At 37.8% G+C, this 16,901-nt stretch overlaps 1 protein-coding gene across 1 annotated transcript; it reads right to left on the reverse strand.

Annotated features, from left to right (window-relative positions):
* Nucleotides 1-12,140: 12,140 nt before the first annotated feature.
* Nucleotides 12,141-16,572, reverse strand: LOC143545548 (BTB/POZ domain-containing protein DOT3-like). Its single transcript, XM_077037419.1, has 6 exons — nt 16,432-16,572; nt 16,265-16,334; nt 14,365-15,272; nt 13,478-13,733; nt 13,262-13,390; nt 12,141-12,510 (listed from the first exon to the last, which is right to left on the reverse strand). The coding sequence occupies exons 1-6, from the start codon at nt 16,545-16,547 to the stop codon at nt 12,157-12,159; spliced, it is 1,833 nt and encodes a 610-aa protein (XP_076893534.1). The 5' UTR covers nt 16,548-16,572; the 3' UTR covers nt 12,141-12,156.
* Nucleotides 16,573-16,901: the final 329 nt, after the last annotated feature.

Consider the following 16,901-nt stretch of genomic DNA (forward strand, 5'->3'; position numbering starts at 1 on the left):
GCCGTGCAAAATACGAGACCTATTAAAAAAGTAGGCTTAGCATCAATTTAATAAGAGAACTTTTGTATCTATGACATTTTTTCTCATTTATCATTAAATAAACTTTTATTATATTATTATAGCATAAAGTCTCTTTATCACTTCAAATAGTGTCGTAAGAATTGCTAGACGCTAGTTGGATGATGGGGTGAGGATTAACGATTAATCGGGACTAATCGGATGAAACTTTAATGTATAATTTTCAATTTTAAATATACCCAGATACATTTTTATATGTAATTTTTAGTTTTATACGTACATAAACACATTTTGGCCGGAATCTCACTAGAAACCGTTGGTTTTTGCTAGAATCTCGCCGAAAACCGTTGATTTTGGTCGGAATCTCGCCGGAAACCGCCGATTATGGCTGAATTTGACCATGGACCGATTAATTGGCCGACTAGTCCAAAATTAATCAATAAAATGAAGATTATCGTTAACTGGTAATTAATCGGTGCATAATCATGGTTTTTACAACATTGACTACAAAGATTGTCGGATGATGCATAGGACAAAATAGGTTGTGTGTTGAAATAGTTAGGTTTGGTTGGGTTGGGTTGACCCGTCAACAAGGTTTTGTCACTTTCTAGTTTTTACATGGTTTCATAATTTAATAATGTGAGGACTATAATTGAGCATAATATTACTTCAACAATAATAAAGTTGGTCATACATACAATTACCACTCATATTTACTATTACGATTACAACTTGATTATCACCCACCAACGTGTTTGACAAGTTTATATAAATGAGCTAAGTGGGTCGTTTTAGGGTTGACATTTTTCATATGAATAAAAGATGGCTCGGGTTCAGCTTAAACAATTCAAGTTAACTCGTTAAGTCGACATGATTGACACCCTTAATTGCTTCTAATGAAAGCTCTAAGCTGACTCAAAAACTATGGCTGATGAATAGTTCGATTGTATAATAGAAGCTCTATGTTCAATGTCATTCAACTCGTGACTTCCAAACTCTAAAAAACCAAATTCGCCTTACAAATCGACTGAACCATGTCTATTAATATATGGAAATGGTAATTGGAGGAATGGCGTGTTGTATATATTTGTAGTCTAACATCAACAAATCAAATTAGTAAACAAACATGAAACTTGTATGCAATTGTAGATTAATAAATTGATATATTGATTATTTTCTAAATCATGCAATCACTATTAGATAAACTTATTTGTGGGTACATACAAACGATTTATTGGATTAGACAAAGAATTCTGAACATGAAATTGAGATTGAACGGTTTATGTTGTAATCATCTTCTTTTTTTATTGTTTATCATCTTTCGATCGTGAAGAATAATCACCAGGGAAAATACATCTATCAATTTATTTGATCAATTCCCACATGAGCCCAAAAATAAATTAAGTCCACTTCACATACCACTTAAGTCCACTGTCCAAGTAAATAAATATTTAAACTCAAGTATAAAAATCCAATAATGAAGCCCAAATAACATTAGAGTTTACATCGAGCTCGCACTTATGCGTCACCATACTCGTTTAATCTCCAATGCTATTTCTTCGATCAACAAGTTCATCCAATATACTAAAATATATGTCGATAACACTAAGATTACCAATATGGAGGATATGGACACACCCAGTGGCGGACTCACTCATATGAGAGGGGTGTTCGTCGACCTCTGTGAAAAAAATAATTAGTGTTAATATATCGATAAATTCTCGGTCGACCCTTGTAAAAGTTTGACACCGGCCCCTGTGAAATTTTGAAGCCAACACCTGTGTAATTTTGAGAACGACCCCCATGAAATTTTGAGACCGACACTTATAAAAATAAAATGAAAATTTTAAAAAATATAATTATATAAATGTTATATAAACAATTTTTCCTATTAAATTTGAGTTTAATACCAATTAGTAGAGGTGCACAAATCGGGTTTTTTCTAATACCAGGGTTCGGGTATGGACCGATTTCGGGTATGATCGGGTATGGAAAATCGGGTAGGGTTCGTGTAACAACGTGAAAATTTCGAGTCCAAAGTATCAACTTTTCAAAATCTAGGGACTAAAATTGCCAAAATCCAAACTTGAGGGATAAAAATAAAAATTCTGTTTTCCTGACCCATCGCGTTACGCGATGAGTCAGAAGAGACTCCCATCGCGTACCGCGATGGGGTGTCTGACAATGTGTGACACGTGTGCCATGTGGCACACGGTGGCACTATGTGCTGCCACGTGGCAACACTGCTGCCATGTGGAGCGGCGTCTGCCACGTGTCAACACGTGGCAGGTCTACGCTGTGCGTCATCAGACCTATATCGCGGTACGCGATAGGTCTGCTCAGGGACCCATCGCGTACCGCGATGGGGACCAAAATTTTGTCTATAAAGCAAGGTACGGGTTTCATTCTTGACATCCCACAACTCAGCTCTCTTACTTCTCTCTAGCTTCTCACTAAAACCCGACAATCATATTAACGATCCGTCTCGATAAACGTGTCCCGATCCTTCGTTTGTGAACCTACGTTTCCTCAAAGTGTGTGTGCCACCCTCCACCCACATACCAAGACGGTGTTTGTTGAAATGGCGATGAATCTCGATAAGTGTGTCATCGAGTGTTGAAGATTTGGCGTTATCGCTTGATGTTGCTCAAGTCCCTAGAGTTTTGATACGCCACTAAGGTTAGGCGTAATAATGAACTCAATATAATTCAATATTATATTCAAGGTTTAAGCCTTAAGTCGAGGTTATACTCGATACCTCGATAAAAGAAAAGAAAACATAACAAAGAAATGAATAAAAGTATGAATATTGAATATTGTGATTACATATATATATGTGTGTAAGTATATATGTATATATATTCTTTGTTATGAAAATATTATTTAATGAATAAAGAGTATTCTTAAATAATAAAAGAAAATGATTACGTTTCTTAGAGAAGAAGAAACGTCGGGTTTTTATTATAAACTAAAGGTTTATAATTTACTTTTAAACTAAAGGTTTTTAAGTAAAAGAAAATGAACTAAAGGTTCATCGAGGATTGAGATAAGACTAAAGGTCTTAAGCCGGATCGTGTATCCGACTAACAAATATTTATACTCGTACTATAGGTGCGAGATAAAGAAAGGGAAAGACCCTTGGACGGTGAGTGAAGCCGATTCTAAAGAGACAATGTGAATACGCCCCCAAACTTTCAAACTTGTTTTCAAATTAGTCAAACTTGTTATATGAAATTGTTTACAAGGAACTATGTGTTCCTAAAACCATTATAACTACGGGTATAAACCTAGCCCTCAGGCTGTGGTATACGTATGTCTGGATCCTTACATAGGTGGTACTATGCGATGAATGGGCATGATCGCACCACCCTTGGTCGTAGGACGCTCTCCTGCAGGGAGTACGACCTTATGTGTATATTTACGGGTACTCAACTAAGTCGAACACTGCGGTGTTTGCTGAGGTGACCTAGTGTAGAGGCTCTAGTTTATAATGTGTTATTTGACTTTGTTATTCCTAAGCCACGTTGGGCCGAGGCAGGCGTAGTCTCGAGGGGTAATAAAGTAAAAAAAGTTATTTTTCGTCAGCGTGTTCACCAGCATTCGTTGCTGACGTATTTTCTTACATTTTGCAGGTGAACAATGATAGCGCTTGGATGTGTCGAAGTGCTATAAATATCCGATGGCTCGGATTTCTTTTGTAAACTTAATACGGTGGTTTGTAATTATAAACACATAAATATTTTGTAACAACTTAAACGGGTGTTTTATAATCCCGTCTTTTGAATGTATATATAAATGTTACATTTTCGATCCTTAAAGTTTTATAAGTCTTCCGCAAATTAACGCAACTCTGATTTATTTAAATTTACGATATCAACTTATGGGTCACGCTCCTGGGCCTAAGTTGGGGGTGTGACAGGTTGGTATCAGAGCCATCGATCTTAGCGAATTGGGTATCATAAAACAATACCCAATCTTCGATCCAAGTTTAGGAAATAATTGATTATGTGTTTTAGGGATAAGATAGGCTGGTAACCTTTCTTTCCCACTCTACATTCTAAACCACCCATAATATTAGATGTCGTTTAAAGTTCATATCGAAGAATTTGTACGCAAGGCAAAGGAGGCCGGAATCGCCGAACCCTACCCCGAAGACAACATGAGTGATGGATACTATGAGGCGTACTTCAACCAAGATGTGGAACACGACTTGACCAAACCAGTGTACTACCCCGGAAGCAGGCACTATCCAATAGATGTTCCCGATAGTCCATCAAAGCAAGGAATTGAACCACCAAGACACCCAAGCTATCATTCACCAACAATACCGATGTATCAACCTTCCGAAGTACCAACTTACCAACCCTCGGAGGTACCACAATACTATCCAACCGGATACCTACCAAACTCTCAACCATCCTACAAGTGGATGAAATATCTCTCTGAACAACAAGAGTGGCATGCCGGAAGTTCCACCTTCAAAGAAGTTAGTTCCCAACCAAACAACGGTGAAGGACCGTCTCGTAGACCCAAGATGAGAATAATGATGCCTTCTGAGACTTTCCAAATGATCCCAATAAACGATGAAACCACACAACCCATGGAAGAAAATGAACCATAAGAGGAGGAACCGGAAGAGGAAGAAGAACCAGAAGAGGAGGAAGATCCTGAAGAAGAAGAAGAACCCGAGGAAGAGTCTGAGGAAGAACCGGAAGAAGAGCATCCTGAGAATCCTAACGAGATATCAAGCTTGATGAATAGATCACTCACTTCCCAAAATGCAAGCTATGGCTCTGTGGATCCATATGTCCAGCATCTTGAGAAACTTAGGAATCAAGCTTCGTCAAGTATCCCACCATTTCAAGGAGAAATTCCATCAATTCAAGAGCAAGCTGACGAGATCTGAGAGCAGAACCAAGCTGCCAAGACCTACCTCTACCTTTCATCCTACATGGATTATGTTACGTATCCAGAGCCGAGGAATCACTACGAGATGGTGACCCTGGGTTACCGCGACCCACCTTCGCAGTATGGATACGCCAATGTAATCCCGCAATCGTATGAAGAACATCTGGATCGTGCACTGCACGAACCGACGATTGGAGGAAGAAGGTGCATGATGAAGGAAAGAAGAAGAAGACAATGGGAGAGAAACTTCTTCACAAATGCAATAAGTTGACGAAAGTCGTGAAGAAGTTTATGAAAGATTAGAGATGGTGGAAAAAGATGCAACATGAAGTTGTTTGTGTAATAGGACCTTGTCTGTTATGTGTAATATAAGTATGAATAAAAGAACGTATGAAACGTTCTTATGTAAATGATAGGACCAGCTATATATATCATGGAAACGATATATATATGTGTGTAATATAAAATATATATATCCTTGGGATATATATATATATATATATATGTGTGTGTGTGTGTGTGAAATAAATAAAAAGTGTGTTTAATAAAGAAATGTTGTTAAAATTTTAGACTTAATTGAAAAGAAATAGAAAAATGTCTGAACAAAGCAACAATGAAAATGCTCGTAGAGAGAAAGAGATAAAAGATAAAGGGAAAGGTCCCGAGAACGAGCGAGAGGAAGAAATTCCTGAAAAATATGTGAACAAAATTCAAAAGATGATTAGGAAAGCTGTTAGGGAAGAATCCGAGTTTAAATCTCAATCTAGACATTCCCGAACTGTTAACCCTTCCGTTCATCCCTCGAAATCCGTGAAATCCCGTCCGAAACCCTCTCATGAAGAGGAAAGTTTTCACGAATCTAACGCCAACGGTGGAGTTAGAAAAGAGTTCAAGAAACTCAAAATTAGTGGGTGTACGTTCAAGGACTTCAAGTACTATGGACCGAAAGAGTTACATGGTGATAAAGGAGCTATCACAACCGTGAGATGGCTCGAGGAGATGGAAACTATTGTGATCAAGAGTAAGTGTTCTGAGGAGGAAAAGATTCAATATTCCGCCTTAATGTTCAAGGGGGAAGCGCATGAGTGGTGGAATGCGTTGTTGATGAGTAAAGGAAGAGACGTGATGTATGGCCTGTCGTGGGAAGAATTTAAGGCCATGGTGATGGGAAAGTTTTGTCCCATGCATGAAACCGACCAAATTCAAACAAAATTTCTTAATCATAAGGTCGTAGGGACAAACCTCCGAGAGTACAATACTAAATTCCTCGAGTATTGTCGCCTTGTTCCCCAGCTGGTTAACCCTGAGTCCAGCAAAGTTACAAGATACATATGGGGACTACCGCGGGAAATCCGCAACATGGTGAGGTCTCACCTACCTCAAACCGTTGACTCTGCGATGGAGTTGGCAGGTTATTTGATGGGCGGTTTAGTCCGCATCAAGGAAGAGGATAAGAAGGTGACACCAACAACTACTCAAGGAAAGACTGGAGGAGGTTCCAACTTTAGAAGCAAGGGCGTAAACCGGAACAACTCTGCGCCATGCAAGACATGTAGGAGGTACCATAAGGGCCGATGCAATTTCACCCCGTCTCCTAAAGTCTGTGAGTCCTGTAATCGTACGGGACATGATGTTGCTAACTGTTGGAAGAAGAGAATGACTTGCTTCAAATGCAAGAAGATGGGGCCATTTAAGTTTCGAGTGCCCAAAGAACAAGCCTGCTGCTGATGGTGCGGGTGGAAGTGGCCAAAACAAAAAGGGCAACGCTCGAGTCTTCGTACTCGACACAAAGAAGGCCGCTAATGTGCCGGAAACCATCACCGGTACGTTTCTAGTCAATGACACCTATGCTAGAGTTTTATTCGATTCAGGTGCAAATTTAAGTTTTATAGATTATAGTTTCTGTAGTCTATTAAACGAACCATTAATAAAACTAAATAAAACTCTAAGCGTCGAGACTGCTAGTGGCGAAATCGTTAAAATCTCCGAAGCCCTTGAAAACGGAAAAATTCATTTAGCTGGTTATATTCTACCTATTTGTTTATTACCCATGAGTTTGGCTGGTTTTGATATTGTACTTGGTATGGATTGGTTATCCGATAACCATGCCCGTATCATCTGCAATAGCAAAACTATTGAACTTCAAGCCCCCGACAAGCAAACGATTCGAATTGAAGGGGAAAAAGACGCTGGCCAAGTTAGCATAATTTCTATGATTAGGGCTAACAAATGTTTGAATCAAGGATGCCTCGCATTCATGGCTTACATCACTGAAGAATCAAAGCCAAAAGAAATCAAAGACGTTCCTATTGTTTCTGACTTTTCTGACGTCTTTCCTAATGAACTTCCCGGAATCCCTCCCGATCGTGAAGTAGAATTTAGGATCGATCTTGTTCCCGGTACTGCTCCGATCGCCAAAGCTCTGTATCGCTTAGCGCCAACCTAAATGAAGGAGTTGAAGAAACAACTCGACGAGCTACTGGAGAAGGGTTTCATTCGACCGAGTTCGTCGCCTTGGGGAGCGCCAATTCTATTTCTCAAGAAGAAGGATGGTTCTATGCGAATATGTATTGATTATCGTGCGTTAAACAAAGTCACAATTAAGAACCGATATCCACTCCCTCATATTGATGATCTTTTCGACCAACTTCAAGGTGCTAGCTTCTTCTCTAAAATTGATCTTCGTTCTGGCTATCACCAACTCAAAGTCTAATCCGAAGATATTCCAAAGACCGCGTTTCGAACAAGGTATGGACATTATGAGTTCACGGTCATGCCGTTCGGACTTACTAATGCCCCAGCTGCGTTCATGAACATGATGAACCGTATATGCAAACCTTACTTGGATAAATTTGTTATTGTATTCATCGACAATATACTTATTTACTCTAAGTCGAAGGCTGATCATGGAATTCATCTTCGAACGTTACTTGAAATTCTTAGAACCTAGAAGTTGTACGCTAAGTTCTCAAAATGCGAGTTCTGGTTGCACGAGGTGCAATTCTTGGTCACGTCATTAATGTTAACGGTATTCAAGTGGACCCCGCTAAGATTGAAGCTATCTCTAAGTGGGAAATTCCGAAGTCGCCAACCGAGATCCGAAATTTCTTAGGATTGGCCGGCTATTACCGTAGGTTCATCGAGAGTTTTTCTCGAATCGCCGTTCCCTTAACTTCCTTAACTCGTAAGAATATCAAGTATGAATGGGGAACGAAGCAACAAGAGGCGTTTGATATACTTAAACAAAAACTTACCCAAGCACCTATCTTGGCTTTGCCATAAGGTAATGAGGATTTTGTAGTCTTTAGTGACGCGTCTCACTTAGGTTTGGGATGCGTACTAATGCAACACAAGAAAGTAATCGCTTATGCCTCTCGTCAACTTAAAGTACACGAGAAGAACTACACGACTCACGATCTAGAGTTAGGCGCCATAATCTTTGCACTAAATATATGGAGGTACTATCTCTATGGAGTGAAATTTACCGTATACACTAATCATAAGAGTTTGAAACATATCTTTGATCAAAAGGAGCTCAACATGCGCCAACGGCGATGGATGGAAACGCTTAACGACTATGATTGCGAAATTATTTATCATGAAGGCAAAGCCAACGTTGTGGCTGATGCCCTAAGTCGTAAAGAGCATGAAAAACCAAAAAGAGTCCGAGCATTACGCCTAGAACTTCAAATTGATCTTTTCGAACAAATCAAATCAGCTCAAACTCAAGCGATCAATGAAAACCAAATCTCCAATGAAAAGAATAATGGCACCATTGACTCGTTAGTCAAAGGTGACGATGGTATCCTTAGACTCGATAATAGGATTTGGGTACCAATCGTTGGAGGGATGCGTGAGAAAATTTTGAGCGAAGCTCATAAGTCGAAATACATGATGCATCCCGGAAGTGATAAGATGTACCACAATCTCAAAGCCAACTATTGGTGGAATGGGATGAAAAGGGATGTCGCTTCGCATGTTGCGAAATGTTTAACTTGCTTACAAGTCAAGGCTGAACATCAAAAGCCTTCGGGATTGCTTCAGCAACCTAACTTTCTGTTTGGAAGTGGGAGTTAATCACTATGGATTTTATTACTAAACTCCCGAAAACGACTCGACAACACAATGCAATATGGGTAATTGTGGATCGCTTAACGAAGTCCGCACATTTCATACCTATTAATGAGTCCTACTCAATGGATAGACTAGCGCGCATTTATGTAAACAACATCGTTGCCTTGCATGGAGTACCGCTATCTATCATTTCTGATCGGGACAGTCGTTTTACGTCTCATTTCTGGAAAAGTTTCCAAAAAGTTCTTGGTACAAAGTTAAACCTGAGCACTGCCTATCATCCGCAAACTAATGGGCAAAGTGAAAGAACGATTCAAACATTGGAAGATATGCTCCGCGCTTGTGTGATCGACTTAGGTGGAAGTTGGGACGACCACTTACCCCTAATGGAATTCTCATACAATAATAGCTATCACACAAGTATTCAAGCCGCACCATTCGAGGCATTATATGGTCGAAAGTGTAGAACGCCCGTGTGCTGGTCTGAAACCGGAGACAATCAGTTATCTGGACCTGAGATAGTCCAAGAAACCACCGATAAAATACTTCAAATTCGAGAACGACTTAAAATGGCTCATAATCGTCAAAAGAGTTATGCTGACATCCGTCGTAAGCCGTTAGAATTTAATGTCGGTGATAAGGTTTTGTTAAAAGTCTCGCCTTGGAAAGGCGTTGTTTGCTTCGGTAAGAAAGGAAAGTTAAGTCCTCGATTCGTTGGACCTTTTGAGGTACTCAAACGAATTGGCAATGTTGCATATCGTTTGCGATTTCCCGAGGAAATGCAAGGAATACATGATGTATTCCATGTTTCGAATCTGCGTAAATGTTTAACTGATGAATCGTTGGCTATGCCATTAAAAGATGTTGAAATTAATAAGAACTTAAAATTTGTTGAACGTCCAATACAAATTGAAGATTCGAAAACAAAGAAATTAAATAAACGAACTTTGAAAATTGTGAAAGTTAAATGGGACTCGTATATAGACCCCGAATATACTTGGAAACTCGAATCAGAAATGAAAAGAAAATACCCACACTTGTTCAAGTAAAGCAATCTCGAGGACGAGATTTGTTTCAAGGTGGGGAGGATGTAACAACGTGAAAATTTCGAGTCCAAAGTATCAACTTTCCAAAATCTAGGGATTAAAATTGCCAAAATCCAAACTTGAGGGTTAAAAATGAAAATTCTGTTTTCCTGCGTCAGCGTGTTCACCAGCATTCGTTGCTGACGTATTTTCTTACATTTTGCAGGTGAACAATGATAGCGCTTGGATGTGTCGAAGTGCTATAAATATCCGATGGCTCGGATTTCTTTTGTAAACTTAATATGGTGGTTTGTAATTATAAACACATAAATATTTTGTAACAACTTAAACGGGTGTTTTATAATCCCGTCTTTTGAATGTATATATAAATGTTACATTTTCGATCCTTAAAGTTTTATAAGTCTTCCGCAAATTAATGCAACTCTGATTTATTTACAATTACGATACCAACTTATGGGTCACGCTCCTAGGCCTACGTTGGGGGTGTGACATTTCGGGTAGGGTATTGAGGAGAAAAACTCAACCCTATGTACCCGGGTAGGGTATTATCGGGTTCGGGTATTGGAGCCGGGTACAACCGGGTATTAATACCCGGTTTTGAATTTGTAATTTTTTTATACATTTTTTAATTTGTTTAAAATTTAAATTTGCTTTGTAATGTATAAAAATAATTAAACTATATTACAAAAACCATAAATCCACTTAATTACAAATTATTTACTTAGTAATATGCATTTTACAAAAACTTAAATATAAAAGTTGTAAAGTAAACATAAAAATATACTATAAAACTCATGTATTATTTCGGGTATTGAAAAATTGGTATCGGGTATAGAGTATGACCGGGTCCGGGTATTTACGGGTATAAATCGGGTACGGTTCCGGGTACGGGTATTGACCTCAAAATGCACACCCTATATACCCGGGTATATAAAAAACCGGTTCCGGGTATTTTTGGGTCCGGTTTCAGGTACGGGTTTTTTGTGCATCTCTACCAATTAGTCCAATAGTCCAAAAGTCCAATACCCAACCCAATTTTTAATCCCAAGACCCAATTAAAACCTTTCCCAATTTCTAGCCCAATACCCAATCCAATTCTAACCTAATTAAACTCTTGAATTACCGGTCGTAACCACAAGTGTTGAAAGTTGTTTTTCGATGATGAAGTACGTGAAGTCCGATTTGCGTAATCGGATGGATGATGAAAACTTAAACGATAGTTATATTTGTTACATTGAGAAAAACTTGTTTATCAATGTTAAAGTAGATGATGTAATGGTTAGATTTTAAAAAATGAAAACTAGAGAACAACTTTAAATATATTGGTTATTTTATATTTTGTTTGGTTATCTTTTTTTTCTATGACCTGACCTGATTTGACCCAACGGGACGGTCAAATCGGACGAATAAAAAGTTATATACAGATTTGACTCGAGCCGAACAGTTGAACCGGACCGATATATATATATATATAACCGAGTATCGAGTTAAAAAATTCTGACCGCTGTACGGAAATTTCTGAGTTCGCCACCGGACACACCAAACCATAGCCTTCAGAGTGACATGTCAACATGGGACTGAATGCAACATATGAAAGTTGTGAAATATGTCTAGGACCCATGAAATATACTGCCAAATGGGTGAGTTCATACATGTATAAGGTTGGGTTTGGGCTTTTAGGTGTAATATCCTTCGTTAAACCTTTATGTTGATCATTAAGTTACTGGAAAAAAACCGTTACTTTCGGCTTTTAAGTGTCACCGTTCGCATGAGAGTACATAGTAGCCGCTACATACTTAAAGTATTGGATAATGCATTATATCTATATTGGTTGAATAAAAAGCTTTCTTTGATAAATACATGCATTCACTAGTACTTGTAAAAGCAATAGGAACTAGAGGATATTTATATATATTGGCAGCTAGCTATATAATAGAAGCCTATTTGAATTCATAACTATAGACTGCCTAATATTGAACACAAACTACTTGGAATCTTTATATACCCCAAAACTGCAAACTGTGTCGGTAATTAGGGGTGTTCACGGTATGGTTTTGTTTCTATGCCACGATACTGAATAGTCGAACAATTGATCCAAACCGGCACTTGTTCAAGATATAGACTGTCTCCTTTTAAATCTGAGTATAGAGCTTATTCTTTTTTCTTTCTCCTTATTTTCATTTTCATTCAATTTCCCATTAAACAATTTAAGCTTCTTCCATCCTAAAATCCCACCAGATAAAGCTTTCTGATTTGTTCTCATCTTTTTACAATCTTGTTGTAAGTTTATGTAGTCCCTTTGAAGGTCTTCAATCAGTGTCATCATTTTCTCTAGTTCCGCTTTCAACATTTTGATTTCTTCTTTTGTAGATGACAAGTTATCTTCTCGCACCTCTGATGAGATGTCCGTTTCGTGCTTTCTACTCATTGTTGCCCTCAACTTCATTTGCCCCGCAAACAATACCTGATGCGTTCTTGCTTAGAATCGTCTAACAATGTGATATTTTAGAATATTTTTGTTTTCTAGGTGATCCGCCAAAATATTAAGTGTGTCGGTATAGGAGGTTTTTAAACTTGTTCTGGTTTTTTAGGAGTCTGTTAGTCAAAGAAGCAAACTCACTTTTGCCACGTGAATATCTAGTGTCAGATTCATTAGAGTCTGCTCTTTTGACTAGCGGTCTACTAGAAACCAAAATACTTTTAAAAAGAGTAAATTGTCGTTTTCGTCCTCGTGTTTTGTTCAAATATGTGGTTTTAGTCCAATAGTTTCAAATTTGCGATTTTCGTCATTGTGGTTTCATTTCACTTGCAATTAAACGCGAACCCACTAACCCCGTTAAGTCAGATCCTTAAATCCATCAGCATGCATCTCACATGAGGGGCAGTTTTGTCCTTTTTCTCCCCAAATAAACCCCAACCCCTCTCGTGAGAGGGCTTGTGAATTAGGGCTAGGGTTTGTTTGGGGAGTAAAATTACAAAATTGCCTCTCACGTGAGGTGCACGTTGATGGTTTAACAACTAGACTTAACTGTGTTAGTAGGTTCGGGTTTAACTGCAAGTGAAATGAAGTCACAGTGACAAAAATCACAAATTTGAAACTACTGGACTAAAACCGTAGATTTGGACAAACCATAGGGATGAAAACCGCAGTTTACTGTATTGAAAACTTTTTTGTGTACCACCTAGAATTAAAATATTTAATAAGTGGTAATTACTTGTATAACGCTTCTTAGAGGCAGTCGATCGTTTTGTGCAGCATGCGAACATGCATCAACCGAAAGCTTCTGACAATCCACGACTCTACATAACCTTCTTCGGTCGTGGTCAGACAGTGTAGGATGTGCCTACAAGTTACAAAACATATAACATTTTTAAACAACAAGGTTGCTAATTTAGCAAAGGGTATATTAAATTATATATCATCATCAAACCTTGAGATATATATCAATTGCACGGTAGAGTCCATCGTCACATGGACGCGCAGCATGTGGTATTGATTCAGCAATCACTTGAAACTTAGTAGCAGAAAGGTTCGGATCTCCTGCTATTTCCGCAAGGTAACTATCCAATAGTTTGCTAATGTTTGCTTTCCCATGAGTTTCTAATTGTTGCTCTTGGTTCATCAAGTAATATTCGAGAATCCTTAGTACTGAATCCACATTGTATATAGTTTGATCTACCATTGACCTACACCATATATATACTGATCAATAACTAATATCATATGTACTAATAGGGCTGTCACTTTTACCCGAAACCCAACCCGAGAAAACACGTACCTCAATCTGAACTAACCCGAACCCGAACTGAAGTAGTTCGAGTTGGTTTTTGGGTCCGAATTCTAGGATTCGGGTCAACCCGAATAAATTTTTAGTTTTAAAAACATATATATCTTTATATATTACAGGCTAAGCTTCAGCCACTAATGATATCAGAATTTAGTCCAAATAGATTATTCTCATTCCATCTATTATGAATTGATTGTTTATTGTTTGTTAATGTTTAAATTTATGACTAAAAGCAACTATAAACCAACACCCTGATCCCAACATACTGAAGACGTTTATGTTGGTCTTATTTATTATGGTTGAACTTTGTTAAAATATTACTCTTTCTAGGATGTTTTATCCGTTTATTTTTGTTTTGTTATTGGTTTATTTACATTACGAGTAAAAAAGAATATGTTACATTAAAATTGAATAATGTAGTTTTTTTCCTAGGATACTCGAAACCCGATTAACCCAACCAGAAAAAACCCGAACCTGAATTACCCGAAACCCGAAGGTAAAAAAAACATAACATCTAAAATTAAACTTACTTGACTTGTGTTCCTTCCCCGTTGGGTATCAAAAGGTCATACACGGTTGCGTTCTCCAGCGCCATCCCAGCTTGTTTTTCAAGCTCTGAAACCAATGTCGGCGATATCGAATAAACCACACCCATCTTTAACATCCACAACAAAAACTTACACGAAATCGCATCTTTCTCATGCGGTAATATCCCCACCAAACTCTCTAAAATCATCCTTTGTTCTTCATTTTGAAACTCCTTTTCAGTCTTCCTCCCTTGCATAATACTCCATTTCAACTCCTTTTTTCCATTATTATAATTATTATAACTATAACTATTATTAATATTACTATTAGTATTAGTAATATTATTATTCTCACCATCATTTCCAACCATCAACCATTTTTCAGCATACAACATAATACACGAACCTAAAAAATCAGGCCTTAATGTTCCTTTAAGAGCCATGGATGTCATGATCCGTTTAAAATGATCGATACGAAGCGTGACAACGTCGTTTAACCACCGGCTTTGTTCACCCGCGTTTTCTTGACACGCCCACGCGATAGAATCACAACATCTTCTAACAATTTGGAGATTTTCGGCCCACGGTGAGAGCGTTTGGCATGATTTAAGGACCGTGATCGAGTCTTTCCACGACGAGAACACGACGAAAGTGAGGAATGACTCGGTTTTTGAAATAAGGTTTCCTTCTTCGAGTTCTTCACTCATGTCTAGAAACTCTGCCGCGCATCTTAAAGGGGCTGCGGTTTTTGGGCTTAGTGATACAGGAAGGCCGTAACAAAACTTGACCACGGTTTCGAATGTTTCGACTCCACCGGGCATGTTTTGGAGTCTTAGGTCGTACCCGTAGTTTGAGATTGAAGGTTGTAGCTCAAGATGTTCCAAATAGCCGCATCTTGAAAGCAATGGATACTGAAAAATGTATTACATAGTGAAGTTAGAAAATATGAGTCGTATAATGTGTTAAACTGGCACATCACTGTAGTGCTTTGTGATATGAGATGGTGTCGTCAAATTATGGTCGTATGAGGTGATATATATACTGATATAGAAGTGACTGATATTATCACTAACAAAGTCATACGGTTAACATAACAATTTTCTCTATATCATAAGTCGTATCAGGGTTATCTCAGTACCCTGTGTGGGGTGTGTAGCTGCATATGGCCTATAATTTTTTTAAAAGGTTTGTATTGTATTTTATATATGCACTTAAATACACTTTTTATTGTTTGAAATTTTAGCTAAACTATTTTAGTATTTTGTGTGTTTATGAGTTTATCACACTTATCGTGCCACTAGTGATCATATATATATATATATATATATATATAGGGGAGGGGGTAGGGTTAATGTAAAAAACAATAATTTTGTGAGAAGCATAAGAAGAGATCTAGACTCTTGGATCTAGGATCTAGCGGTTGAGATTAGTAGTTTCTAAAAATCGTATAGTTTCCTATTTAGGTGGTTTGCTTTTATTTTAAACCATTCTCACACTTCTCACAAAACAATTGTTTTTTATTTGAACCCTCTTCTAGGGGAGGGTTATCCTAAAAATAAGTAATTTCTTAGGAAGATTAGGAATAAATTATAGTCATTGGATCATGTTAATCAATGGTTAAGATTTAAAATTACCAATAACCGACATAGTTTCCTAGAATTATTCTTTCACCATCATTTGTAGTGCAAAATATCAAAATTTGTTGGTTCTTACCATTCTTAGGAAACTCCTTATTCTTATTTGAACCCTTATATATATATATATATATATAAGTTTATATTAGTTTACGCTCACGCATTCTTAGAGACTGATGACATTAATGCCTGGTGTTTGTGTTTAACGTTACTGATTATTTGTACATTACATAAATAAAAACTAAAAAAAGAATATATGTTATTAATACCTTGTGAACATAAAACGTAACATCATCAACAGTGACTGCTAAATCTGATGGAAGCTGGGATACAGCAAACCTGCGAGTACAAGTTCCATGGGTTAGTTTCTTCATGACCGGCTAATCATATATATAAATAAATAACATGCATGCATGTGTGTGTGTTAACTTGTTACCATGAATTGCCTTTTCTCTCGAAGCTTTCTGCTGCAGAGATAAGAGTTGGAGGAACAACCAAGTCTTGTTGAGGGGCATCTTCGTAATCTATCTCAGGGAAATTTGACTGGGCCATTTCAAGAAATTAATAACTACTTATTGTGATCAACTCTCTTTGTATGCTTTAGCTATATATACATAATTTGTGTAGTAGTCATGGACAGGTTTGGTAGTGTGTGGGGTCGTGTGTTTGAGCAGGGGTGTAAATAAGCTGGGTCGACCCTGAAATGTACTAAGCTTGAGCTCGGCTTGTATCAAGTTTTTTTTTTCTAAAGCTCGAGCCCGGCTTGTAAGTCCCTCTTTCAAGCTCAAGCTTGGCTTGTTCTTATTAATTTATTTATATACATTATGTATATATAATTGGAAGTGGATTTTAACGATTTTTGAAATATTGATGGTGTGATGATGGATGTCGAACGACGCGATGGTG

This window comes from Bidens hawaiensis, unplaced genomic scaffold (assembly GCF_021521415.1).
Source record: "Bidens hawaiensis isolate Kalapana, Puna unplaced genomic scaffold, B.hawaiensis_p1.1 tig00013980_1, whole genome shotgun sequence".
Taxonomy (NCBI): Eukaryota; Viridiplantae; Streptophyta; class Magnoliopsida; order Asterales; family Asteraceae; genus Bidens; species Bidens hawaiensis.